Source organism: Pectinophora gossypiella, chromosome 27 (genome assembly GCF_024362695.1).
Source record: "Pectinophora gossypiella chromosome 27, ilPecGoss1.1, whole genome shotgun sequence".
Classification (NCBI taxonomy): domain Eukaryota; kingdom Metazoa; phylum Arthropoda; class Insecta; order Lepidoptera; family Gelechiidae; genus Pectinophora; species Pectinophora gossypiella.
This window is the reverse complement of record NC_065430.1, coordinates 2369964-2397180: the sequence shown is the minus strand read 5'-3', so window position 1 is coordinate 2397180 and position 27217 is coordinate 2369964. Positions and strand designations below refer to the sequence as shown.

The following is a 27217-nucleotide window of genomic DNA, read 5'->3' as shown; positions in this document are numbered from 1 at the left end:
GTCGTACTCCATGAGCCGCACGTAGGTCGCCATCCAGCGGAGCATCCCGACGGACAACAGGGAAGTCCTCTGTAATCTAGCCAAGATCACGAGGTCCTTCTCGTACTGTTCGCGGGGTGTCTCCGCCGCATGACGATACGGCGACTCTGGCGGGGCGGTTGAACCCGACGACGAAGTCGGGGGCGGGTGCGGGGGAGCGGAGCGCGGCGTAGGCGGCGGCATTCGCTCACGGGACGATGGCCTGCTTGTGGTAGCAGGTGTCGCGGCGGTAGCAGGTGTCGCGGCGGTAACAGGTGTCGCGGCACGCGCGGGGGTGGGGGGGGTCGGTCCCTCCATGGCAGGTCGGGCGAAATTGCCTTGACGCGACAGCTCTGGCGGGTTGACAGACTGCCTGTCGCCGTGTATCCTTGCCCGGGGCTTGCCGCTGGTGGCAGACCGGGTTCGGACACACGGGGGGGCGAGTCAACCGCGCCGGCCTAGTGAGACAAGGCAATCCCCGCTAGTGGGTAGAACGAAAAAGATCGTCTACCCACTAGGTCGAACTCGCGGCGAATGGTTGCTCAGCAACCACCCGCGAATTCTCGCGTATAAAACTATTGCTGTCCGAGCGTAAAGGTCGAGAGAAATGGCATACGGCGCATCCAACTCATACACAGAAGCAAGGCAAGACAATCCGGTCGCGCGCCGTCCAAGCGCGCCGGTCGAAAAAATCGAACCTACATCAAGTTTTCGGTACGCTACTAGCGGGCTTTGCGCGCATTAAACGGACCAATCGCGTCCCTCGGTGGTAATAAAGCGGGACGGGTAGATTCGCTATCGCCGCTATACACCGCGACCGACTCTGACACCACCCCCCCACACATACGTAATACGTAATATTTTTATTTATTTTTTGAAACGTTTACTTATACGTAGATTTTGTATTATATTATATTTTTCACTTTAGATTATCTTTAATGACAATAATTTGATTTGATTCAATTATATAGTTCAAAAACAGTCAAATTGTTAAAATGACGACGAGTCTGTGTGTCTGCTCACCCCTTTTCGGGGTTCGTTGGTACATACGTGTACGTGATGACATGTTATTTATTCACCATAATTATTAGGTATTGCACTAATATCGTAATTGCTTGCTAATATGTATGTATGTAAGTTATGTAATTATTAATATTATGTCAAAAGTACACATATATCGACGATTGTTTTAACCGTTAGAAACTTTTTTATGATTATTGAACAATTTTGTGGCCCTGAAAAGGGCCTTTTTAACGTTGGGGTCCCGTCCCCTCGTCGTCGTCGTAGTAGATAGAGAGAGGGAGAGGGCCGCTTCGAGGTTGGTTCGGACGCGCTTAAGCCTTCTTCTCGGTCTTCTTGGGAAGGAGCACCGCTTGGATGTTGGGCAGCACACCACCCTGGGCGATGGTAACGCCAGACAGGAGCTTGTTCAACTCCTCGTCATTCCTGATCGCCAGCTGCAAGTGTCTCGGTATGATTCTGGTCTTCTTGTTGTCGCGTGCGGCGTTACCGGCCAACTCGAGAACTTCGGCGGCCAGGTATTCCATCACGGCGGCGAGATACACCGGAGCACCGGCACCGACGCGCTCGGCGTAATTTCCCTTGCGGAGCAGCCTGTGAATACGACCCACGGGGAACTGTAGACCGGCACGGTTGGAACGGGACTTGACCTTGCCCTTTACTTTACCACCTTTGCCGCGACCGGACATGATTGAGATAGATTTAACTTGAAACACACACAAAAAACACTATTGCGACACCGCGCAATAGTCGACCGCAACGTACGAAGTCAGTGGGTATAATAAAAACGTCGGCCGTATAGCCGGACATTTATATAGAAAACGCGAGTGTCACAAATAGTGGGGTCTGCGCGCAGTTAGAGCGAGACAAAACGCGAATGAACGACGTGATGCGCGCGCAGCAAGGAAGGCAGTCGGGCAGTCGGGCGGGTGGGTGCGTTCGCGGGCGGGCGGGGTGTGTTTCACCCGTTTGAGAGAGAGAAATTGAAAATTTGAGCGATTAGTATGAATCACTAATGAAGTTAATTAACCGATGATATTACGTTGTGTATCTTAATAAATAATTAAGATAATATTATGTATGTATAATATATTATGGTAGAATGAGAGCAATCTTTTATATAGGTAGGTATATACCTAGCCTAGGTGTGTTATTATAGGTGTTGTAATATTTTTTTAATTCGCGCAGCATCCGCTAGTTGCAGTATCGAAAAATACGTAAATATTATGGATGATTATGATCTATTATTACCTATAATCTATTGATTCATTGTACGTGTTGTATTGTTTGGTGAAGTGAGGTTATTTTTAAAATTTACCTATATGGTGTGTTTTTTATCGGTAGAGAGGAGGTTAGGTAGGTGGTAAATTTTGTTGTATTTTTTTTTTTTTTTTTCATATCGATGTAGAATAGTATGAAACCGTATATAAGAGTATCGGAACAATTTGTTAGCCCTGAAAAGGGCTTTTTGTTGCGCGTTGCTTTAAAAGCGCGCGCGCGGCTGTTTGCTGCTGCTGCTGCTGGTGCGGCGGCGGCTGCGGCGATGGCGGCGCGTTTACTTCTTGGACGCTTTCTTCGCTGCGGCGGCCTTAGATTTAGGCGTAGCGGCGGCCTTCTTGGGTTTCGGCGCCTTCGGTTTCTTCGTGGGCGGCTTGGCGGTCTTCTTTGCTTTCGGTGCGGCGGCGCTCTTCGCCTTTGCGGGAGCGGCGGCCCTCTTGGCCGCGGCGGGCTTCTTCTTGGCGGCGGCCGCCTTCTTGTCCTTGGTGGCGGCGGCGGCGGCGGACGATTTAGCCTTGGCCGGCGAGGAAGCGGCCGGTTTCTTGGCCTTCTTGGGCGAGGCGGCCGCGGCGGCTGCCTTCTTCGGTTTAGCGGCGGGCTTGGCGCCCGCAGCCTTGCTGGACGCCGGCTTCTTGCCGGAGGAGGACTTTGATTCCAACTTGAACGAACCGGACGCACCTTTGCCCTTGGTCTGGATCAGGGCGCCGGATTCGACGGCGCTCTTCAGATATTTCCTGATGAACGGAGCCAATTTCTCAGCGTCGACCTTGTACTGGGCGGCGATGTATTTCTTGATCGCCTGCAGGCTGGACCCGCTTCGTTCTTTCAACTCTTTAATGGCGTTGTTTACCATTTCAGATGTCTTCGGGTGGGTCGGCTTCGCCTTCGGCTTCTTAGCACCGGCGCCGGCGGCGGACGCCTTCGGCTTCTTCGCGGGCGTCGTCGGTGCGGGAGCCTCGGATGCGACTGCTGTATCGGCCATTTTCGCAATATTAAAGTAAGTAAGTAACTAACTTTTAATAACACTGTGTGTACTGTACGAGTTGTATGTATGAAACTTCGTGCGTGCGCCCGGTACAGGTGGCGCCACAGACCCCACGAGCGGAGCAATACTGTAAGGAGAGCCGCTGTGTCGCGAGACGTTTTCTCGTATGATAACTTCCAACTTTTCACTTACACGTATCGATGAATATCGATAAAACTAATTATATATAAATATTTGTGACTAAATATACGTATATTGATATTATTTTTGAGTTCTACCAACTGTTTAAATTTTATTTAAACGTGTAAACGTATCGAATACGGCGATAAAAGCGTTTATATTCACCTTTGGTGTCGTCGCTCACCTAGTGTCCACTTCAAAAGTTATTTTTCTCTATAAAAATTAACGCGTCGGTGTCTAATGTTCGATAATTCAACGCCTAGGTTCCCGACCTTCTATACGATAACAATATATTGCATATTTCCAATGATTTTGACGATTTTTAACGTGTAAATGTTGGAGGTCGTAAAACACTCGTACCCTACTCTTCACAACTACGGACGGCTCTATTCGGGACGTATAGATTTTGTTATTGCAATAATTTATATATTTTTTAAATAAATTATGTAATACGTTATATAAGGATATATACTATTATTATTAAATGTGTGTTAATAAAACTCTAAACGCTAAAAATCCGTCGAACGTCCACGCGCACACAACTCACGGCGCTCTCTCTCTATCTAGAATCTCTCATACACGTCGTACATACACACAGACCGCATCTGTTGTACACAAGTGTATGTATTTCACTTGATTTATTTATTTATTTTAAATTAGATATAAATCTTAAAAAAAAAAAATTATGAATAAAATATGTATAATACGCTCGCACGTCTCGCTCACCTTACTAGTTAGATTCGTTAACATAAGGAAGGTAAGTACTAGATATTATTATGTATACTTATAGGGTACCTATCCAAATAACATGGAATTGACTGACTAATTATAAAATATTAAATGAGTGAGTGAGTGAGTGAGTAAGTTACTGTATGCAAGGGATTGTGTTTAGTTGAGACGCCTACACCGCCGCGTCTCGGCGCCCTACGGGCCTCGATGATCACAAGCAACTTTACCCACTCGGCTGCTGGGTATATTCGTAACTTGTACATATTGAGGTGTTATTTATTATATAGTATCGACGTAATATCGTGAAACATTTTGTAAAACAACAATGAACTATTTGCGGCCCTGAAAAGGGCCTTTTTGATTTGTGTGTTGTTGTTCTTTCGACCGACACACACACGAGGTGGGCGATGACGCCGGCGCGGCGATGGTAGACTTAACCACCGAAACCGTAGAGGGTGCGGCCCTGACGTTTCAGAGCGTAGACGACGTCCATAGCAGTGACGGTCTTCCTCTTGGCGTGCTCGGTGTAAGTGACCGCGTCGCGGATCACGTTCTCGAGGAACACCTTGAGGACACCACGAGTCTCCTCGTATATCAAACCGGAGATACGCTTGACGCCTCCTCTGCGGGCGAGACGACGGATGGCCGGCTTGGTGATACCTTGGATGTTATCACGGAGTACCTTCCTGTGACGCTTAGCTCCTCCCTTTCCCAGACCTTTGCCTCCCTTACCGCGACCGGTCATAATTATATATGTTTTTTATAAAAAACACGAAACTAAATGTACACAAACACGCACGACGCGCGACGCAGTGACGACGCTCAACGGGCGAATGGTGGCTAAATTCACGGGGCGTAGCCCCTCTAATGTAGCAGCAGTCGCCGCCCGCAGAAACGGGCGTGGCACGGGGTTGGGTCACGGCGGGCGAGAACGCCCCTCCGTGAGCCCGATGATGTTTCGTCCGTGGTGCCGCCAGCGAGGTCGAGCCCACCGGGTGGTTCCCCATTGGGGGAGGCCCAGTGAGCGCCCGTCAGCCGGCGGTGGTGTCAGTCCGGTGAAGCTGCTCCGTCGCCGGGGCAGCTGGTGTCGAGTCGGCTGGAGGGGGGGAGAGGACTGCTTCCACTGCCACTGGAAGCGTCAACTCATCCCCCGGGGGGTGGCCACAATCCTGACTACTCGACGGGGAGTAGTGGATGTGGGCAGCCCCGGTCCAGTCCGATGTCCGAGGGGTCAGTGCCCACCAGTGAGTTGGCCCAGCAGTGATGCCAGGCCTCCCACGATGATGGGCACAGGGTCAATCCGTGAGCGGATGGCAGCGAGGACGTTGTGCAGCAGTTGGATCGTCTGCTCCAGCACTTCCAGTTTCTCACTGGATGGGGCCGATGGTTCCTCCACTTGGGGCTTCGCCTTCTTCCCCCCCCTGGGAGGGGCGGCGACCGCTTGGTTCGGCGTCGGTGTCGGCTGCGGCTCGACAGTGATGGAGGCTGCAGGGGCAGGCTTTGCCCTCGCGCGGATGCGCTTCGGCCTGCGCGGCTTGGGCCCGTCTGGGCCGTTCGCCGCGGCCATAAGCGAGCTCCGCGCGGTCGGCTCGCTGTTGGGGTCCACTGTTGAGGGTGGAGGTGGCAGTGGGGCTCTTCTTGCTGTGGTCATAGGCGCGGTTCCCGCCTTCGTGTTCCGCAGCTCGCGCAACTTGACCGGGCAAGAAGGGCTGTTGGCCGGGTGTCCCCCCCCGCAGTTACAGCAGGTGGCTGGAACCTCCCGGGGCCGCTGACAGTCCTTGGCCGCGTGACTTTCTCCACAGCGGACACAGGCCATTGGCCGGTGACAGTTGTGGCTGCTGTGGCGAAATTGTTGGCAGCGGTGGCATTGGGAGGGCCCCTTGCGTCCTCTCCATGCCTCGATCTTCACGCCGGGCATGCACAGCAGCTCGGTGGTCTCGTATACGGTCTGGAAGCCCTGTGTCCTCTTCATCTCCACGAAGAAGACGCAGCCTCTTTTGCCCTGGATGGGGCGCACGTACTCCGGGAAGAAGCCACGGTTGCGCAGCTCCTCCTCCAGGTCGGTGGGATTCGTGTTCGCGGGCAGGCCGAGGATCGCTAGCTTGAGCGAGCGTTCCGCCGGGGGTGCGTAGGCAAACCAGGAGAGTCCAGAAGCTCTCTCCAGGTTGGTGAGGTAACTCTGGTAGAGCCTGAACTCCCCCTCGGTTCTTGCCATGAACCGTACGCCTTTGCCGTAGGGGCGCGCGTTTGGAGCGTGGCCCAGCATCTCCCGCAGCTGGCGGAAGTGGTGCGGCCAGTTCGGCAGCTGGTCCACCACTATGGGCGGGATTTTCCTGCTCGCGGGGGCGAGCGGCGGTTGCTGGGCGGTCTTCTTCGACGGCGGCGATGGCGTGGGCGTCGTCCGGAGGGACGGGCGCGGTGGCGCGTGCGGCGGCGAAGCCGGGTTGGTGTTTAACACCGCCGCGTATGATCGCGGCGGTGTTGTCTCCGTGTCCGGCCTGGACATGGAGGGCGGCGAGAAGGGGTTGGTGGGCGCGAAGCTGAAAGTGCGCGGCGGCGATGTCTCCATGTCCAGTGAGGGCATGGAGAGTGCGACGGGCGGGCTAATCTTCGTGCGGAGCTGCGGGGAGGGCCGCTCCGGCGGCGTGGAGGTCCTCTTTGCCGCGGCCTCTGTTCCCGGAAGTTGGGGCAGGGGCAGCGGGAAAGCGGGTGGCCGATGAGTTGCGCCACTGAATGGCGGTGTGGCGGACGGCATCATTGCTGCGATTGCAGCGGTGGCGTGCGTTATGGAAGGGCAGGTGCGCACAAATACGCGCGACCTGCGCTTCGTTATTCCGGGCGTTGGGGGAGCCATGCTCACCCCGTATGGACGCAGCGTGGAGTTGTCCTGCGCGCGATGTCGAGCAGTCCGCTAGGCAGGGCACACGCTATCACACCCTCCCCGGTGAGACCCGCTGGTGGGAGGCCGGGGGTGATAGGCGTGATAACGGTGTTACCTAGCGAACGTGCGGAATCTGGAGGGTATTTTTAAATAAAAATACCCCCCCCAGCTTCTTTCTTCTTGTCAGGCAGCAGTGTGGGTAGACAAAGAGTGCATCCGTGCGCATGCAGTGGACAAGCGATCGAGAACCTGCAACGTCAACGTACGAGAGTTTACTGAATAGTTCACTATCGTCAGGTTGTCGTCTCGTCGCGGGCGCAGCCCGCGACGGGGGGACACCTTCGGGGCATTGCCCCCCTGGTGTTGCGGCTCTCGCCGCCCGCGAATACGGGCGGGGCACGGGGGCGGGCTACGGCGGGCGAGGTTTGCCCCTCCGTAAGCCCTGTCGATTCCGGTGGTGCCGCCGGCGAGTCAGCCCACTGGGTGAGACCCTGTTGAGGGAGGCCCGGTGAGCGACTTCCAGCCAGGCGGCACATTTCTTCTCTAGTCCGAGGTGTGAGCCGGCGAGCTCGGGTCCGAGTGTTCGGACCGGCTCAAGCCGGCGGGTGTTCTATTTGAGACTTTGTTGTTTTTATGGGGAGAAAAAGACATATAGATATAAGTAGGTAAAGTTAATATAAATACACATACATAAACTATAATACAAGTTAAGAAAAAGAAAGACGAAGAAAGAGGGGATAGAACCCATAAAAACAACAGAAGAGGTCAATCCGGTGAGTCAATCCGGTGGGCCGCCGGCGAGGTCGAAGCCATCATACATTGATGGCTGTCCTCGAGCCGGCGGTCTTGGTCAGTCCAGTGTTGGGGCCGCATCCTCGTCGAGCTCTTCCACCTCAACTAGCTCGCGAGGATACGGTTTCCAATCCGGTGGGCGCGCGTGGTACGGAGCCAGATTTCGAAGGTGCTCGAAATCTGACTCGTCCGCGCGCGCGAACATCCTGGTCGAGAGCTTGGAGATGAAGTCATCCAAGGTCTCGACTTTAAGGTCCCTCCGAATAACCTCGTTGCGGACGAATCTCGGCGCGTCCGCGATGATACGCAACGCCTTGGACTGCTGGGCCCGCAGTCTTTGGCGATTGGTCTCTGAGACCAATGCGTACCACGCGGGGGCGGCATAGGTAAGCCGTGACCTGATGTACGCCTTATACACGCCGAGCTTCATGCGCAGCGGGAGACTCGATCGGAGAATGGGCCGGAGCAGAGCAGTGGCAGCCCCTGCCTGTCTGACCACATTCTTCGCGTGCTGGGCCATGGTGAGGTGTCGGTCTATGGTCACGCCCAGGTATTTAGCCTGGTTGGACCACCCAATCTCCTCCCCATGCAGCGTCAAGTTCGGGGGATCCAGCCGACCACGCCCCACGGTGATCGCTTGGGTTTTACCCACGTTCACCGACAATCTCCACTTTGCCAGCCAAGCAGGGAGGGCATCCAGTGTACGCTGCATCTTCTTCGCGGCGTGCTTGAGATTCAAGGACGTCGAGAAGAAGGCAGCGTCGTCGGCGTACAGCGCCAACTTGGAGCCTCCCTCCACAGGGATGTCGTCTGTGTACCTGGAGTAGCAAACCGGAGATAGGCAGCTACCCTGGGGAACTCCCGCAGCGATCGAACGGACTTGGGAGAGGGCGCCTTCCACTGCCACCTGGAAGCGCCTGTTCTCTAAGAAGGTGGCCACAGTCTTAACGACTCGCCGTGGAGTCGTAGACGTGGACAGCTTGTACACCAAGCCCGGATGCCATACGCGGTCGAACGCCTTCTCCATGTCAAGGAATACTGCTACGGTGGTCTCCCTCTTGTTGAGGCCCGCCGTCAGATCGTGCAGCACCCTTGACAGTTGAAGGGTCGTGGAGTGCTCGGCTCGAAAGCCGAATTGCTCCTCGCGTGGCATGATGTGGGGTATCATGTGACGGAGAAGAAGTCTCTCAAACACCTTGCTGATGTTCGAAAGCAAGGTGATTGGTCGATAGCTCTCAGGCTTTAGGATATTCTTCCCGGGCTTGGGGAGCATAATGACTCGCCCAAGCTTCCAGCAGTCCGGAAAGTGACCCGTCCGTGTGATGCCATTATAAATGCGCGTCACCGCTGCGACTGAACGCGGGGGTAGGTGACGCAACATTTCGTTCGTAATGCCATCTGGACCGGGAGCTTTCCGGAGCGGAGTCCGCCTCAGCGCCCGGAGCACCTGTCCGGGTGTGAAGACGACGGGGTCCTCATCAGGGGCTATCGGACGACCGAAATAGCCCGCTAGATTTCGGGAGACTTCTTCTTCGTCGTGGTCGGCGCCTGGGTTCGGCCTGAATTGGCTCTCCAGACACTCGGCGAAGATCTCGGCTCGATCCTCAGCTCTAAAACGGGGAGTCCCGTCCTGAGCGAGGAGAGGTCGCACTGGTGTCGGCTTCCCGGAGAGCTGTCGACACAGTCTGTGGATGCCGGTCCAATCCTCGCCGGCTGTATCGATGGTGAATTGCCAAGAGTCGGCGGAGGCACCATCGAGCGCGGCCGAGATCTTCTCGGCCAGCGCATTCAGCCGGGACTTCATGGTGGGGCAACGCGTGGTGTTCCACTGCTTACGGAGTCGCCTCTTTTCCGCGAGCATGTCTGCGATATGCTTCGGCGTGGGAGGAGCGGCCCCCGGTTTGGGGGCTTCGAGCGCGGCATGCTGCAATGCCCGCTGGACTGTAGAGGCGAACTCGGTTGCCAACTCGTCGACATCCGTGGGCGTCGAGACTGGTCGCATGGGAGTGTTCTCTACCATGTACTGGCCGAATTTATCCCAGGAGTACTTCCGCCGCGGCGGCAGCAGCCTCGTCCTGGTGGGATGGTCTGTGACAACCATCAAGACGGGTTGATGGTCGGAGCCTGTGTGATAGTCGAGCGTCTCAACGGTGGGATCGGGCCGGAGCCCCTTGACCACCGCGAGGTCTATCACATCTGGGAGATAAGCGAGGTTGTGCGGGTAGTGGGTCGGGGTCTCCGGTCCCAGAACCACATACCCGCCCCCGTGGGCGTCATCGAACAGACGCCGTCCATTCGGACAGGTCCTCGTGGAATTCCAACCAATGTGCTTGCAGTTCCAGTCGCCGGCCGCGATCGTTGGCCCCGGGCTGTCCAGAAGTTTCCGGACGTCCGCGAGGACAAGGGGCGTAGCCGGCGGCTTGTAAACCGCAAACACACGTGTTGGGACGTCTCCGAGCGCGATCTCAACTCCCAGGGCGTAGATCGACTGAAGACTGGCAACAGATGGCAGAGCCTGATGCACCAATCTCCTTCGCACCAAGACGGCTAGGCCTCGAAAGGCGTGACCGAGGTCACTGAGCTCGTCTTTCCGGTATATGAAGAAGTTGGGGATCTTCAGCCGATCCGCGCCTCTCAGTTTGGTCTCTGAGATCAGGGCGACATCAACGTTCTGTTCCCTCAGGAGAACGCGGAGAAGACCTATCTTTTTAGACAGGCCTTCGGCGTTCCAATGAAGGACTCTTAACTGCGTGAATGTTACGCAGTTAAGAGTCTATTCATCCCGTCCAAAAGCACTGGAACAGGATCGAGATCCTGCTCCAGGGCCTTCAGGACGTCCTGGAAGACCCCCATGGCGACCAACAGCACTGCCCTCTTGGCAGTAGCTGGGGCGCCGGTGCTGGCCGACTTCCCCTTCCCCTGGCTTGGGGCGGGGGGCCGGACGGCGGGGGTTTTGGGAGGAGCAGTCGTTGATACCGCCGGCTCCTTTGGCTGCTGTCGCGGCGGGAATTGGGGCAAGGAAGGACCTTTGCCTCGTCTCCCGCGCCCTCCTCTGCGCCTCTTCGCAGGGCCGCTCTTTGGGCCATTGGCCGCCGCCATGAGCGACCCTTGGGCGTTCTTTTCCCCCGTGGGCGCGACCAAGACTTTCTTGGCCGTCGGCCCTGAGGAGGTGCGGGCTGCGGTTCCGGCCTTCTTATTGCGCGCCTCGCGCAAGAAGACCGGGCAGGCCACATGGTTGGCCGGATGTGGCCCCCCGCAGTTGGCGCATGTCGCCGGCTGTTCACGCGGTCGTGGGCACTCTTTGGCCGGATGCTCCTCCCCGCACCGCACACACGCGAGCTTGCGGTGGCATTTGTGCGAGGAGTGGCGGAACAGTTGGCACCGGTGGCATTGCGCCGGTCCTTTCTTGCCCCGCCAGGCCTCTATCTTCACCCCAGGCATGTTGAGGAGCTCCGTCACTCCGTATATGCCTGGGATGGTGGCAGCGTTGCGCTCGAGCTGGGCGTAATAAATACACCCCGGTCGTCCGAAACGCGCCTGGATGGCGCGCACGAACTCGGGGGTGTACCCCAGTTGGCGCAATTCAGCCTCAATGAGGGCTGGGTCGGTGTCGACCGGCAGTCCTCTAATCGCCACTTTGAGGCTGCGCTCCGCCGGGAGGGAGTAGGAGAACCACGACAGTGTGGTCTCCTTCTCCAGGGCCATCAGATAGCTCTGAATGACCCTGTATTCATCTCCCGAGCGTGGGATGAAACGTACCCCCCGCCCGTATGGTCGGGCATTAGGGGGGTGTCCGAGCTTCTCCCGGAGGACACGGAAGTGTCGGGCCCAATCCGGGAGTACCTCCACCACCAATGGGGGGTAACGCTCACGCTTCGGCGGAGCGGGCTGCGTTGCGGGCTTGGCCTGGCGCGGGGAATGTTCATCCCGCGGTGGTGTCATGTGCAATGGGCTCAGCAGCGGAGCTGGGGGCTGAGCTGTGCTCACCCACCATGCTGGCTGCCGAGCTGTGTCAGCCTTTTTTGTCGCCGCGGCGTAAGATGCCGCCGGCGGAGTGTGTGGGAGCGGCGTCGGGGCCCCCGGACTCGAACCCCCTCGGAAGGGGGGGGGGGATCTGGCGTCCCGGGCCACCGGCAGACGGACGAGATATTCGTCGCTGCCCGAAGATGGAGAGGGGGCAGCGACCATTTTTGCCGGTGGGGGAGGGGAGAAAGATGTGCGACTCACCCTCTGTTTGGGAGCGCGCTGTGGTTGTGGCTGCGGCTGTGTCGCTGGTGCCTGCGGCTGCGGCTGGCGGCTCGGCTGAGGCTGGCGGCTCGGCTGCGGCTGGCGGCTCTGCGGCGGCCCCTGCTGCTGTTGCTGCCCCGGTCGCGGGTAGCGCGACGGCGGGGGCGCAGGCTTGCGCGGGGCTGCTGGTTGGTGCGGAGGCTCATGTGACCGCGTGGGCGTTGTTGGGCCCGGTGTGGCCACGGTTGGGCGCGGCTCAGGTGGCGGCGGCGGCACCGCCGCGATGTGGTGCGGCGGCGGCAGCGGCGGAAAGTGGGCCGCGGGCGGGTCCTCGTCGAGGACCGCGTCAAAGAACGTCTCTCCCCCGCCTGAGGTGGTGGGGGTGGAGGGAAGCGAGGGCTGCGTGTTTAGCGCCCTGTTTATGGCGTCCACGGAGTGCCGCAGATAGGCCACCTCGGGGAGGGGGGCACTTCTGCGGAACACCATGGGCCGTATGGTTCTAGTTTTTCCGACGCCCAGGCGACGGGCGCCCGAGCGGCCGGAGCCGGGACGTGGGGAGGGGGGGGGCATGTCCCCCCCTACCACCCCCTATTTAAGCGCCTCACCGGCGGTGGGGTCTGACCCCCTTCCCCGCCGGCGCGGCCAACCGTCGGGACACCCGGCGCACCGGGTGCCCCGAGCCCTTGCGGGCTAAAGAGTCTCCGACCCCCAAAAGAGTTGCCGGCTTGCCCCCCGTCAACCGCGGCAGGCGGTCCCCTCTCTGCCCACCCCCTTTCCGGGCCACCCACACCCGGCAACCAGTGCCGAAGTGTGGGCGTTCCTAGTAGTGGGGCGGGGTTTCCGAAGAGGGGACCACCCGTCGGGGCGCGGGAGCCGCAAAACCGGCCGACAGCTCCTCAAAAGTGCTCTGCCCACCCCGTTTCACTCGCGGCAGGTGGCGCGCTCCCGCCGGCTCGCTCCCGAAACTAACCTCACCCGGCAAACCAGTGCCGAAGTGAGGGGTCCGAGAGTTCGCCGACTAGGGGGCGGTCACGAGTCGCGAGGCGGGCGTGGGCTCGGCCTAGCAGCAGTTTTAAAAGGGAGCAGGTTTGTGTTGAAGTGAGGCGACTGTCCACTGAGGGTAGACAGTCGCCGATATGGAGGCAGAAAAGTGTTACAAAACAAAAATGTCTGTCTACGGGGGTAGACAGACACCTGGTGGAGGCAAAGGGGGGGGGAGCAGTCGCTCACCGCACTTCGCACCCGAGGGTAATTTGAAAGATGGTAAGAAGAAACAAACTTACCCTCGAGTGCAGATATCCGTGAAACAAAATGTGCGCGGGTGAGGGTAGTTGTCGGACACTGACACTCGCGTCCGCACTATGCGACTGCTAGCGATACTAAATTTAAAATATTAGTTCACTATTCCCCTACCTTCTTTTATATATAGTATAATGGACCGTTCGCGGGCGGGTGGAGAGGGGGGGCGCGGGGAGAGGACTCCGAAACGACAACAGCGCCACCTGAAGTTTATATTATAAATTATTATTCGTGATAGTGGTGCATTTTGTTTTTTCTTTTATATACTCATAGGTACATTTCTTTATGTTCGCCGTAGAAGCAACAAGAAGCAAATTATGATTGTATTATGATTATATTATGATTGTATAATGATTGCCTAGAAATTGTAAATAGTTTGTAAGTTTTATTTTTAAAAATAAAGAGAAAGATAGGGACTGAGCGCGGCTTCACCGCTACACACCCCCGCCGCGCCCTTGCCCCGCCCCGCTTAGTGGGCGTTTTCCTATATATACACGCGCGCGGGGACTAGACTCTCATTCTTATTAGAATCACCACACGGGTAGGAGCTCTGATTCAACTCCAATCGGTGTTTAATTTCAACGACTCCTAATTTCAACGCCTACTAGTTTCAACTTACATCGATAACACTAACATCGATCACATCGATATCTGGTATAGTCTATAAGATTTATGTGGCAAGGATCGAAGGGGCCACATAAATTCTCCTTCGAGCCGGATTGAAGAAACAGCGGATATGAAGACTAGGAGCATGAAGTCCGTAGAAACTCGCCCAACGCCGACCGCCGCCGAGTCGGCACCCGCCGCCGCCGCCGCCGTCGCCCCCGTCGTCACGACTACGTCGACCACCGCCGCGTCAACGTCAGTCACGGCCGCCGTTAGGACTGCGCCGACCACAGCCGCGTCGACGCCAGTCACCGCCCCCCCGCTGACCAGGAAACCCAGCACAAGCCGTACAGCCACGGCTACCAGCACAGAGGACAGCTCGGGCACTACCGCAACGACGACGACGGGAACCGCCACTACTACGACGACTGCAACGACGACGGAGGAATCTACGGGGGAAAGCACGCACGACACGACACTACGGCCCAAGTCGGTGAAGCGTGCACCGACAGCGCCGCGTTCCTCAGCGTCGAAGGGACGTCGCCTGGCGCTGCTGAAGGCTAAAGAAGAATTGTTGAAGAAGGAAGTGGAGCTAGCGGCGGCGAAGATCGCCACATTAGAAGCGGAATCAGACGACGACGATACGGATATAGTCAGCGTGAGCGAAATGCAAGAGCGCACCAAGACGTGGGTGGACCAGCTTCCCGCCGCCGAGGAAGACCCGTCCCCCCCGCAGCCGTCCGCCGCCGCCGCCGTCCCCCCCGCTGCCGCCGTTTTCCCCGCTGCCACCGTAAAGGATCATGAGAAGCCGAAACACAGGAGTATAGAAGAGAAGCCAACAACTTTCGATTACAGTCAACTAGCGACAGCGATAGCATCGGCCGCACGAGCAGTACCAGCCGCCATCGCCCCGCGCTCCGTGCCTGAGCTGCCCATCTTCAGCGGAGCGTCGAGTGAATGGCTAGTTTTCAAGACCGCCTATGAAGAGACTGCAGTATATTTGACGGAGCAAGAAAACTTATCAAGACTACGTCGGAGCCTTCGGGGAGCAGCAAGAGATGCCGCCCAATGTTTATTCATCGGTGCAACCACGACTGCCGACGTGATGCGATTGCTGTCTACGCGCTTCGGGCGGCCGGACGCCCTCGTCATGGCCGAACTGGAGAAGCTGCGGGCCCTACCACGTCTGACCGAATCACCGAGGGACATTTGCACCTTCGCCACGAGGATATCAAACATTACGGCAACCATCAGGGCATTGAAGAAGACACATTACCTGCATAACCCGGAAGTAGTTCGACACGTAGTGGAGAAGATGCCGTCAGCACTGCGATATAGGTACTACGATTTTGCGGCCGAACAAGATGAAGAGGAACCAGACTTGATGAAGCTAGCAAGTTTCATGGAGAGAACAGCGGAGCGGTGCGGCAGCTTCGCACCCGTGGAAGCCACACCAGTCGTCGACCGGCGGGAGCACACGTCCGCTCCACTGAGGCGGACAATGAGGACTCACCACATAGAAGAAAAGAAGATAAACGTCACGGCCGGTGACAATAGGAAACAATGTCCAGTCTGCGAAAAGGAAACACACCACGTCGCCGAATGTGCAGATTTCAAGAAGACAGAGGTCAACGAGCGCTGGGAAACCGCGAAGAAACATAGGTTGTGTTTCCGCTGCCTGAAACGGAGGAAGTTCGGCCACACATGTCCCACGAGGAGGTGCGACGTCGGCGGGTGCAAGTACTCGCACCACCGCCTACTGCACTCCGAGCCGGAACAACGAGCGTCCATCCACGCGGGAACTCACATAGAAGAAGACCCAGTAATAGCCACTATAGCGTCGACAAGAGAAAGGAAGAATACTACAGCACTATTGAAGATTCTGCCGGTTCGTGTAAGTGGACCTAAGGGGACTCACTGCACGTACGCACTTCTCGACGATGGATCAACGTGCACATTAATAGAGGCGGCGGTGGCGGAACACATCGGCGTATCGGGACCTCCGGAGCCATTTTACATAGAAGGAGTAGCCGGGGCACGAGTGGACGCCGGCGCTTCGAGAAGAGTTACCTTCGACATCAGCGCGCCAGAGGACACGCACAGCTACAGCATCTCAGCGCGCACGATGAAGAACCTGCAGTTATCGCCGCAGAGCGTGCCGGCGTGCGCCGTGACGGGACAGAGCCACCTAGAAGACCTACAAGACCAGCTGACTTATCACCGGGGAACGCCAACCGTATTAATAGGACAAGACAACTGGCAGCTACTCCTGGCACATGAAGTCAGACGCGAGCAAGACAGCCAACTGGTCGCCGCGCGCACGGACCTAGGATGGGTGTTGCACGGAGTGCGGCACACACCGGCGGGAGGCCCCGCTCATCGAGTACATCACGCGAGGATCGTAGAAGATGATCAAGCAATAGAAAAACTGCTTCGAGACCACTTCGCATTGGAAGTCCTAGGAGTGGAACCGAAACATTTCCACACAGAGGAAGAAAGAAGAGCGCTTGAAACACTAGAGAGGACCACTCGCCGCACAAACGAAGGATACGAAACGGGCTTACTCTGGAGGAGCGACGACTACGACCCTCCTAATAGCTACGAAGCCGCCCTGAGAAGACTTCAAGCCATAGAGAGGAAGTTAGATCGCGATGAAGAAATGAAAAGGCGGTACGAGAAGCAGATGAACACGCTGATAGAGAACGGCTATGCAGAAGTCGCGCCCACGCCGCCGAAGGGAAAAACGAAGATTTGGTACTTACCACACTTTGCAGTTATGAACCCGCAGAAACCAGAGAAATTGAGGATCGTCCACGATGCGGCCGCAAAGGTGCGAGGAGTCAGCCTGAACGACATGTTACTGTCCGGGCCGGACCTACTTCGATCCCTACCAGGAGTGCTGATGAAGTTCCGGCAAAGAAGAGTGGCGGTGACGGCTGACATAAAGGACATGTTTATGCGGATCTCAATAAGGACGGAAGATCGAGACATGCAGCGCTTCCTCTGGCGCGGAAATAGAAGAGAGGGACCCCCTGTCGAGTATCGCATGAAGAGTGTAATATTCGGCGCTACTTCATCCCCCTGCACGGCAATCTTCGTGAAGAATAGGAACGCCGAACAATATAGAGAAGAATATCCGGCGGCGGCGGCGGCAATCATCAACAATCACTACGTCGACGACTACTTGGCAAGCTTCGATACGGAAGAGGAAGCAATACAAGTCTCCAGTCAAGTGGCCTATATACATAGCCGCGCCAACTACTATCTACAGAAATGGGCATCGAGCTCCAGACTCGTACTATCATCATTGGCGCCCGAGGCGAAAGAAGACATCGTCAAGCTTGCTCCCGAAAAGATACTGGGAATGATATGGTACCCAGAGCGCGTTTTTTTTTTTTTTTTTTTTTTTTTTTTTTTTTTTTTTTTTTTTTTGACGTGACTTATTGTAGATTTGCCGCAGATGGCATTAACTACTTGGCCGGACAAATGGGGAGCGCTGAAGGCTCTCACCCGGTACAACGTTTAAGACAACAGGCCTGAGGGTGCCCAGTTGGGCGCGAACCTCGGCTCAGGGCGTCGTCTGAGAGAAAAAAATATTTGAAAGAATTAATCGACCCTAGTGGGTCGATAGCGATAAGCGCTGAATGAGGGAAATCGTCGACCACGCCGGCGGGGTCGGTATCGGGGACCTGAAGTGTTTGGTGTCGCGAGCTGATTGGCTGCCTCTATGGCTAGAGTGATCGGGTCGTCGGGATCGTATATTACGTCCTTCGGACGCCGATACTTTTCAGTACCGTCCCTAAGCGGAATGTACTCGGAAGCCGCAACTACCAGGGGATTTGGGTGGTGCGGAGCAGAATCGAAAAAACGTTTGGAAGCTAATTTGAGCCATTGGGCAATGGTTGGCAGACCTAGGTCAATGTGCAGATTTTCATTGCGAAGGAACCACGGAGCTCCCGTGGCTTTCCGCATGAAACGATTTTGTATTACCTGTAGACGGTGAATTTGAGAGGGACTCGCGTGAGCGAAAACTACCCCTGCATAGGTCATGATCGGACGGATGCAAGTCGTGTAGATTTTCACCTTATTCCTAAGGGACAATTTACTTCGCTTGTTAAGGAGACAGTGAAGACGGCCCATTACAAACGCGGCGCGATCGCGCACACGTTTGATATGGGCCTTGAAAGTAAGACGTCTATCTAAGACTACGCCGAGATATTTGACTTGCTCCTCCCAAGGGATCGGCTTGCCAAACATCGTGATGACTTTAAGTTGACGGCGTGACCGTGGCGTGTTATAATAGCCCTTTGAAAAGTACACCGCTGCACTTTTCTCCGGGTTTACCTCGATTCTCCATTTGCGAAACCACTTGCCCAAGGCATTGGCCGCGCGTTGGAGGATTCCGGTCATCATAACTCGACCACGGCACGAAGAATAGATGGCTGTATCATCCGCAAATAAAGCTAATTCGGTATTAGGGGATTTGGGAATGTCACTAGTATATAATGAAAATAGTAAAGGGGAGAGGACAGAGCCTTGTGGGACTCCGGCATGTATCGGGTGCGGTGACGAGAGCGTCCCCTCCACGCGGTAGCGAAAGGTTCGATTTGAGAGGAAGTCTCGTATGATGTGCACGAGACGGTCTGGCACTCCCAGTGAATAAAGCTTGTAGATCAAGCCGTTGTGCCAGACTTTGTCGAACGCTTTCGCCACATCGAAGAAGAGCGCTCCCGTAGCGACAGGTTTTTTTAAGTTTAATTTACTAGATATATGTTCAACAATACGGTGCACTTGTTGAACGCAGGAGTGTTTGGTTCTAAAACCAAACTGCTCTGGTGGAATAAGACTATTGGATTCGGCGTAGTCCCGTAATCTAGCAAATATGAGCCGCTCATAAACCTTCCCCATGGAATTGAGGAGACTTATGGGGCGGTAACTCGAAGGTTCGTTTTTAGGTTTCCCAGGCTTTGGTATACCAATTACAATTGCTTCTTTCCACTGCTGTGGAAAGACGCAGTTGCTCAAGGCGACGTTGAATATTGCCGTTAGTAAGCAGATGAGGGGAGCACCGAAGTTTTTAAGGACACGATTCGTGATACCGTCTGAGCCAGGGGCTTTTCGGGTATGAAATCTTTTGATAATACCTAGTACCTCTTCCTCAGTTACCTGTGGAAGAGGAGGATCGGTGGGAGGTACAGAAGCCCTACGCTGAACTTCACAGTTCACCGTCGAGAGGTGCCTACGATCGATAGGGAGAGTGCTGGGCGAGCATTGGGCTTCGAGACTGTCGGCAAGGCATTCGGCTTTTTCGTCATCGTCGAAAGCGGGGGGTTGGTTAGGCCTATTGAGAGGGGGAGTAGGAACAACCGTATCCTTTTGAAGAGACCTAGACAGCTGCCAGATGGCCTGGTGGTGGGGCTCAATGCCGCTCAAAAGATTATCCCACCGATTCTGTCGCATGTCATTTATACGTTTTCTTACAGTATGCTGCAAGAGACGCAAATGACGGCGACAATCCTCGTTGCGATTGGAATCATATGCGCGGGTGGCTGCGTTTTTCTCCGTTAGCAGATCACGGATGTCGGTAGGCAGTTTCCAGCGATGGTCTTCCATCTCCGGAACCTGTTTTGAACTTTCGTTCAAAACCGACCTCACGTGATCCGTGAGGGAGTTAATAGCTGTCGAGGCCTCCTCTAAGGAGGTTATTTCTACTGGGATACTATCTAAGTATACTGAACTGGAAGTCTGGAGGCCTTCGGCCACCTTCTCCCAGTCCAGCACTGTCTTAGGGGGTGCTGGATTATCAGGGGCGTCTAAACGGGAGCCTAGTTTTAATATAACAGGTCGGTGGTCGGATTGTAACTCGTGTAGTACTTCTATAGAACATAAACGTAAGTTTATGTTCTTTAGGAGCGCCAAGTCGAGTATTTCTGGTCTGTGGTTCAAGTCAGGGGGATATCTAGTGGGCTGCAATGGTGTTATTATATCATAATAGAGGGGCTCGGCTAGAGTTTCTAATACCCTGCCTCTTGTGTTTGTTGTTAAGCAACTCCAAGAAAGATGTTTAGCGTTAAGATCGCCTGCAACTATGACTGAATTACTGAGATTAAAGAGGGCTTCGAGGTCACTTCTAAGTAACCTCTTAGAGTTATTAGGAGATAGATAAGCCGACACTAGTGTGATTGGCTGATGTCCTGTCATGCCTACTCGACAGATCGAAGCCTCAATGTCAGTGAGGGCAGGCGGGTCTATGGGTATACAGTGAAGTGACTTTCTATAATAAATGAGAGTGCCCCCTTTGGGCGCAAAGATCCTGTCGTTTCGCACTAAATTATAATTCGCCATCTTGGGGTCGCGATTAGAGGGTTTGAGGAAAGATTCCTGCACTAATAAAATATCTACCTGATGATGTTTTACAAACTCGTGAATCTCTGCACGTTGACCTAAGATGCCATCAGCATTGAAAAAACCTATTGTAAGGGAACGCGGTTTGACTCTACTTTTATTCGTACAATCCATTATTAGGCTTTAAATTGGGACAGGGAGTCTACTAAACTGTCGAGTCGACTAAGGACCGACTTAAAGAGAATACTAAATTCCCTAAACTCGTTGACAGGAAACGCAGAGGCCTGAGGGGCCATCGTAGGAACCGAATGAGGCGCAAGAGTGGCTGCAGGAATACCTAAGTTGCTACTAGGTTGGGCGCGGGGAGGATTTGTGGGTCGGACGATTGCCGGGGGACGAATCCATGCGGATGGACGCTGCGGCGCGAGTTTGGTCTGCGTGAGTGGCAGAGCCGGGAAATCGCGAGTAGAGTGCGAGGAAGGGGCCATATGGGCCTTAGTGGGACCGGGTTGGGAAGCTGCAGCGCGGGCTGCCCTTCGGTGGCCTACCTTGTGGTGGGTGCGTGGAGCCTTGGTGCATCCGCGATAGTTCGCAGGATGACCTTGCTGACCACACAGCACACAGCTAGGGGGTTCCACCTCGTTTTTGCCTCTAAGGCAATCCGAGGTAGCGTGATCACCTAGGCACTTTACGCACCTAGGCTTAGCATGGCAATGCCTACTAGAATGTCCGTAAAGTTGGCATCTATGACATTGTGTTGGGGGGCCTCCCTTATGGGGAGTTTCGACTTTGAGGCCAGATAGACCGCAACAAGTCTTCAGGTTGAAGATCTTCTTGCCCTCATCCGTCCTTTCTAATATGACCGTGACCATGTCGTACGGGACCTGGCCACGACCGCGATGCATACGGTGCACCTCGAGTACCGGAAAACCGTTGTTAACAAGGTCCTCCTTAACAAGAGTGGTTTCCCACTCCTTAGGGATTCCCTTTATTATGATACGGAGGATACGTTCCTCCGGGAGGGCGTAGGTATGGAATTGTATTCCTCTACCTTTCAGAATTGTAGTGAGCTTTCTATGCTCAGAAGATGACGGGACTTGGATTTTGATCCCATCTTGAGTCGTGCGGGCGCTGGTGATGACGATGTTTTCCTCTTTCGCCCGAAGGGAGACTTCGTTCCACCTATTTTTTTCCCTCATATACAAGGGCGGAGGGGTAGGACCTTTTGGTACTTCAGTGCCGCTGGTGGCACTTTTACTATTGACAGCCTTAGAAGGGCTGGAAAGGGCCTTAGGGGCCTCGGTGATGGAAGAGGGAATCGACGTTCCCGAGGATGTCTTCTGAACCTTAGCAGGCTCAGATTCGCGGTGACGGCGGGCTCGTTTTCCCTTACGGCCCTCCACGAGCGTGAATATGTCCTCCGAAGAAGACGACTCCACACACTCCGACGACGAATCGGACTCAGCAACGTCCATAAGGACATTGCACGATTCCTCATCGTCACCGGCGAGGAGGGAAGCAGGGGAAGGGGATGACGCGCGCGACTGAGACGAAGCAAGAGACGCGGCGGGGCGGGCAGACGCGGTAGGCCGGGCGGGGCCGGGATACGACGTGAGGGACGCGGCTGGGCCGGAGGTTGCGGGGAGACAGGGTGACGACGCGCGGTCGGCACGAGGACTACCAACGCGGGGCGCGGAAGGCAAGTTTACCGCTGCAACTTGCGGTATTAATCTGCATAACTTAGCGTAGTTCGCGCTATCCGCTGCGATATGCGTCAAAATGATGTCACCGAGTATGGCCTTCAGCTCGGCGCTGTCGGCCATTTTTACGGGACGGCCAATCTGCTATAGAATAATTACCACCGCTTCGCAAAAGCGTTCCTCAGAGAATAAGCGGCACAAGAAACTCTGAGGCGATCGCTCACTAACTTTCGCAACTCGAGTGGGATTGCTCGAGGGTGTGTGAGAGTGAGTTTTGCCTCTTTGGTTGGGGTTAACAAAGAGGATGTGTGCTTATGGTGTGCCCTAAGCTGGTATCCCTTTGCCGATCTTATTGTGCAAGAGGGTTCCTATGCTCTAAGTGCGGAGGGTTTTTACACCCCGAAACACGAAGAGAAAAGAATAAGGGGTAGAGATTGGTCACTCTACCCCGGGTGACAGCTAGGGTCGACTAGGGTAGACCCCAAGGCCGGTGGTTCTAGCCCCGTCCGGGTAATATGCCTGCCTCAAAGTGAGGCAAGCGGACGCCCCAGGGCCACGTCCCACTCAGCTTAGTTAACACCGCAAGGTATCCACTGAGGACCACGAAACTGTGGTTTTAGTTAAAATCGATGCAACTGTAAAATAACAGTCGTTATTTTATCCTTGAAATTTAGATAAGCCAGCAAGTTCTGAGAAGAACTATTGTTGACTCAATGAATGGCGGCAGGGTCACGCCAGCAGGTAGCCGGCAGACAATGGCGGCACGGGGCGCGGGGCGCGCGGCGGGGGGCTGCGGGGCGCAGCGCGGGGGGCTGCGGGACGCAGCGCAGGACCTCTGAACAAACGACCGTTCGGAACGGCCGCTCGACGCAGAGTGACCCAGAGCGCGACACGCTGTCCTTCAATATGAATGAAGCCCGGATACCCACCGACATACTACACGGCGAGCGCGTGCCAACGAAGAGGGAAGCGTTACGAACGACGATGTCACTCTACGACCCGCTGGGAATCGCCACGCCCGTGACCATACAAGCGAAGCGCATCATTCAGGACACCTGGCGCACCGGAATAGGATGGGACGACGCGCTGCCTACCCCCGAAGCAGAAGCATGGAAAAAATGGACGGAGCATGCGCGGCGCCTCTCACAACTAGCCGTACCTCGGTGCTATGCCTCGCTCACATGCGCCCGGTTCGTGGAGCTACACACCTTCGTGGACGCAAGCAGCTCTGCCTACGCCGCTGCGGTATACTGGCGAATCGTCGACGAGGACGGGAAAATACACATCTCGCTCATCGCCGGCAAAGGGAGAGTGGCGCCTATCAGCAAGATGACATCGATACCACGACTGGAGCTCCAAGCGGCCGTAATGGGCTGCCGCCTAGCCCGCACAGCGCAAGAGGAACACGACATCAAGCCTGCACGTCGTTACTTCTGGAGCGACTCTAGGACCGTCCTATCATGGTTGCGAACGGGACCACGAGCCTACAAGCCCTTCGTAGCTCATCGAGTTGCCGAGATAGCAGAGGAGACTAAGACAAACGAATGGCGTTGGGTATCAACGAGAGACAACCCGGCCGACGACGCTACACGAGGAACGCCGAAAGACTTCGCCTCCGAGCATCGTTGGTTCCGCGGCCCGCCTTTCCTGTATCGACCAGAAGACACCTGGCCGGCGGAGGACATCTCAGAGACTATTGAACACACAAACGAGGAGAGAGTGCACGCGACGACCGCCGCAGAAAGAACAGGGAAGGCGCTACCCGACATAACACGTTTTTCATCGTGGGCAAAACTACTACGTGTCACGGCGCGTGTCCTACAATTCATAGAAAAACTAAAGGGAAGAGAAAGGTGTGCCGCCGCTAGAAAACGCACCAAGAAACGTGCGGAGGAAGACCCGACGTGGAAGAAGGTACAGGCGCACAGAGAAACGGGACGAGGCACAGGACACAAACATGCGCCGAGACAGCAGAGAAAGATCGTGCCTCTCGCGGCACGATACTTGCATCGCGCACGGCAACTATGGATACGCGCCGTGCAGGAAGAGGCCTTCAGCGCGGAGCTAGAAGCTATAAGAAGAAAGAAGCCCCTGCCGGCCGACAGTCGACTCAAGCAACTGTCGATTATGATTGACGAAGAGGGACTAATACATCTACGCTCGAGGATCGCCGCCGCCGCCGACATCACAACAGAACAACGGGAGCCCGTCATCCTGGATGGAGACCACCGATGGACGCGGCTGTACATCAAGTGGGTGCACACGCAATTACACCACGGAGGGTTTGAAACAACGGCAAATGAGGTGCGACAGCACTACTGGGTGTTGCGCCTCCGCCACGCCGTGCGCAACGAACTGAAGAAATGCCAGGTCTGCCGCATCCGTCGGGCCACGCCAGCCCAACCATCGACAGGCAATCATCCAAGGAGCCGTCTAGCCCATCACCAGCGGCCCTTCACCTACACGGGGCTTGACTACTTTGGACCCATGACAGTCACCGTGGGTCGCGCACGTCAGAAGAGGTACGGAGTCCTCTTCACCTGCCTAACCACCAGGGCAGTGCACCTGGAACTCGCCGGGAGCCTCAGCACCGACTCTGCAGTAATGGCACTGCGGCGCTTCATAGGCCGCCGCGGGTGCCCCACCGAGCTCTGGTCAGACCAGGGTACCAACCTGCGCGGTGCGGACGTCGAGATGAAGCACGCCGTCGAGGAGGCCATACAACAAGAAGCCTCCGCTCGCTTCATCACCTGGAAGTTCATCCCTCCTAGCGCGCCATTCATGGGAGGCGCGTGGGAGAGACTGGTCCGCAGCGTCAAATCAGCACTAGCCGTGGTGCTGCACGAGCGCGCGCCAAAAGAAGAAGTCCTGACAACGCTACTGGTGGAGGCCGAGCACACCATCAACAGTCGACCCCTCACACACGTGTCGACATCACCGGAGGACCCAGAGGCCCTCACTCCGAACCACTTCATCCTGGGAGGTCCATCACGGGTGCCGATGCCAGGCGCCTTCACGGAGGGCGACGACGCCGGCCGCAAAGACTGGAGGAAGAGCCAACGCCTAGCCGACATGTTCTGGGCGCGATGGGTACGGGAGTACCTACCTGAACTCCAACACCGGCGGGAGCCCCGAGCCAGCAAGGGTTCCATCTCCGTGGGCGATTTAGTATTGATCGCTGACGGCACGCTGCCTCGCAACTCGTGGCCGCGAGGTGTCGTCGTGGCTGCCTACCCCGGACCAGACGGCGAGACGAGGGCGGTCGACGTGAGGACAACGAAGGGGATCCTGCGGCGGCCAACGAAGAAGCTGGTCATCCTGCCAACATCGCCACCCGAGGACGGCGAACCGTAGATGGTCCAGCTGCGCGACGTGGTCATCGAGCTGCGCAGCTGCGGCGGGAGAATATGTTCGCCGTAGAAGCAACAAGAAGCAAATTATGATTGTATTATGATTATATTATGATTGTATAATGATTGCCTAGAAATTGTAAATAGTTTGTAAGTTTTATTTTTAAAAAATAAAGAGAAAGATAGGGACTGAGCGCGGCTTCACCGCTACACACCCCCGCCGCGCCCTTGCCCCGCCCCGCTTAGTGGGCGTTTTCCTATATATACACGCGCGCGGGGACTAGACTCTCATTCTTATTAGAATCACCACACGGGTAGGAGCTCTGATTCAACTCCAATCGGTGTTTAATTTCAACGACTCCTAATTTCAACGCCTACTAGTTTCAACTTACATCGATAACACTAACATCGATCACATCGATATCTGGTATAGTCTATAAGATTTATGTGGCAAGGATCGAAGGGGCCACACTGGGACTGAAGAAAACCCGCGGTGCAAGTGAAGATCCGGTTTATTTGGTAAACCACATTAAAAATACAAAGGTAAAATACAAGTAAAAATCGTAAGTAAAAAATAGAAAATCGATGTAAAATCAGAGAAGTAGAGAAGAAGTGCTTCGTGTCGTGTCCAATCAGATTCTTATTGGAAATCTTCGGTCCGGAACTAGCGGGCTGTGCGCGCATTACGTCAGCCAATCAGGAGCGCCGCGCCATGTATCTGCTCCTCGCGTCGCTCCCCGCGCCATGCCCCGCGTCGCTCCCCGCACCGCTCCCCGCGTCGCTCCTCCGTTTCGCAACGCAATTAGCGGGTCGTGCGTGCATTATCTTACCCCGCGACCTCCTCTTCTCGGCTGTCCGTAACAGAAGGTAAGTACTAGATATTATTATGTATACTTATAGGGTACCTATCCAAATAACATGGAATTGACTGACTAATTATAAAATATTAAATGAGTGAGTGAGTGAGTAAGTTACTGTATGCAAGGGATTGTGTTTAGTTGAGACGCCTACACCGCCGCGTCTCGGCGCCCTACGGGCCTCGATGATCACAAGCAACTTTACCCACTCGGCTGCTGGGTATATTCGTAACTTGTACATATTGAGGTGTTATTTATTATATAGTATCGACGTAATATCGTGAAACATTTTGTAAAACAACAATGAACTATTTGCGGCCCTGAAAAGGGCCTTTTTGATTTGTGTGTTGTTGTTCTTTCGACCGACACACACACGAGGTGGGCGATGACGCCGGCGCGGCGATGGTAGACTTAACCACCGAAACCGTAGAGGGTGCGGCCCTGACGTTTCAGAGCGTAGACGACGTCCATAGCAGTGACGGTCTTCCTCTTGGCGTGCTCGGTGTAAGTGACCGCGTCGCGGATCACGTTCTCGAGGAACACCTTGAGGACACCACGAGTCTCCTCGTATATCAAACCGGAGATACGCTTGACGCCTCCTCTGCGGGCGAGACGACGGATGGCCGGCTTGGTGATACCTTGGATGTTATCACGGAGTACCTTCCTGTGACGCTTAGCTCCTCCCTTTCCCAGACCTTTGCCTCCCTTACCGCGACCGGTCATAATTATATATGTTTTTATAAAAACACGAAACTAAATTGTACACAAACACGCACGACGCGCGACGCAGTGACGACGCTCAACGGTCACGTAGTCTTCTCACACACACACACGATGTTTAAAATAATAATTAATTATGTGCATGTATAAAATTAATATCGCCGTAATATCGTGAAACATTTGTAAAGCAACAGTGAACCATGTGCGGCCCTGAAAAGGGCCTTTTGATT

The 27217-nt window shown here is 55.2% G+C and overlaps 4 protein-coding genes across 4 annotated transcripts; 1 reads left to right on the top strand and 3 right to left on the bottom strand.

The window, feature by feature from the left end:
* Positions 1-1031: 1031 nt before the first annotated feature.
* On the bottom strand, positions 1032-1727 carry LOC126379021 (histone H2A). Its single transcript, XM_050027604.1, has one exon. It carries the CDS (start codon positions 1725-1727, stop codon positions 1353-1355), a length of 375 nt encoding a protein of 124 aa, XP_049883561.1. The 3' UTR covers positions 1032-1352.
* Positions 1728-2482: 755 nt separating this feature from the next.
* LOC126378976 (histone H1B-like) lies at positions 2483-3372 on the bottom strand. The gene has a single exon (XM_050027540.1). It carries the CDS (start codon positions 3296-3298, stop codon positions 2594-2596), a length of 705 nt encoding a protein of 234 aa, XP_049883497.1. The 5' UTR covers positions 3299-3372; the 3' UTR covers positions 2483-2593.
* Positions 3373-14145: 10773 nt separating this feature from the next.
* LOC126378726 (uncharacterized) lies at positions 14146-25414 on the top strand. The gene is made up of 2 exons (XM_050027106.1): positions 14146-17400; positions 22934-25414. Exons 1-2 carry the CDS (start codon positions 14146-14148, stop codon positions 25412-25414), a joined length of 5736 nt encoding a protein of 1911 aa, XP_049883063.1.
* A 1264-nt stretch (positions 25415-26678) lies between these two features.
* Positions 26679-27008, bottom strand: LOC126379026 (histone H4). The gene has a single exon (XM_050027613.1). It carries the CDS (start codon positions 26988-26990, stop codon positions 26679-26681), a length of 312 nt encoding a protein of 103 aa, XP_049883570.1. The 5' UTR covers positions 26991-27008.
* Positions 27009-27217: the final 209 nt, after the last annotated feature.

Excerpts from the sequence above, each read along its gene's own strand:
- LOC126379021 (XM_050027604.1), bottom strand. The coding sequence starts at position 1,727 with ATGTCCGGTCGCGGCAAAGGTGGTAAAGTAAAGGGCAAGGTCAAGTCC.
- LOC126378976 (XM_050027540.1), bottom strand. The coding sequence starts at position 3,298 with ATGGCCGATACAGCAGTCGCATCCGAGGCTCCCGCACCGACGACGCCC.
- LOC126378726 (XM_050027106.1), top strand. The coding sequence starts at position 14,146 with ATGAAGACTAGGAGCATGAAGTCCGTAGAAACTCGCCCAACGCCGACC. Across the intron at positions 17,401-22,933 it reads TGATATGGTACCCAGAGCGC|AGTGACCCAGAGCGCGACAC; the intron begins GTTTTTTTTTTT and ends CGCTCGACGCAG.
- LOC126379026 (XM_050027613.1), bottom strand. The coding sequence starts at position 26,990 with ATGACCGGTCGCGGTAAGGGAGGCAAAGGTCTGGGAAAGGGAGGAGCT.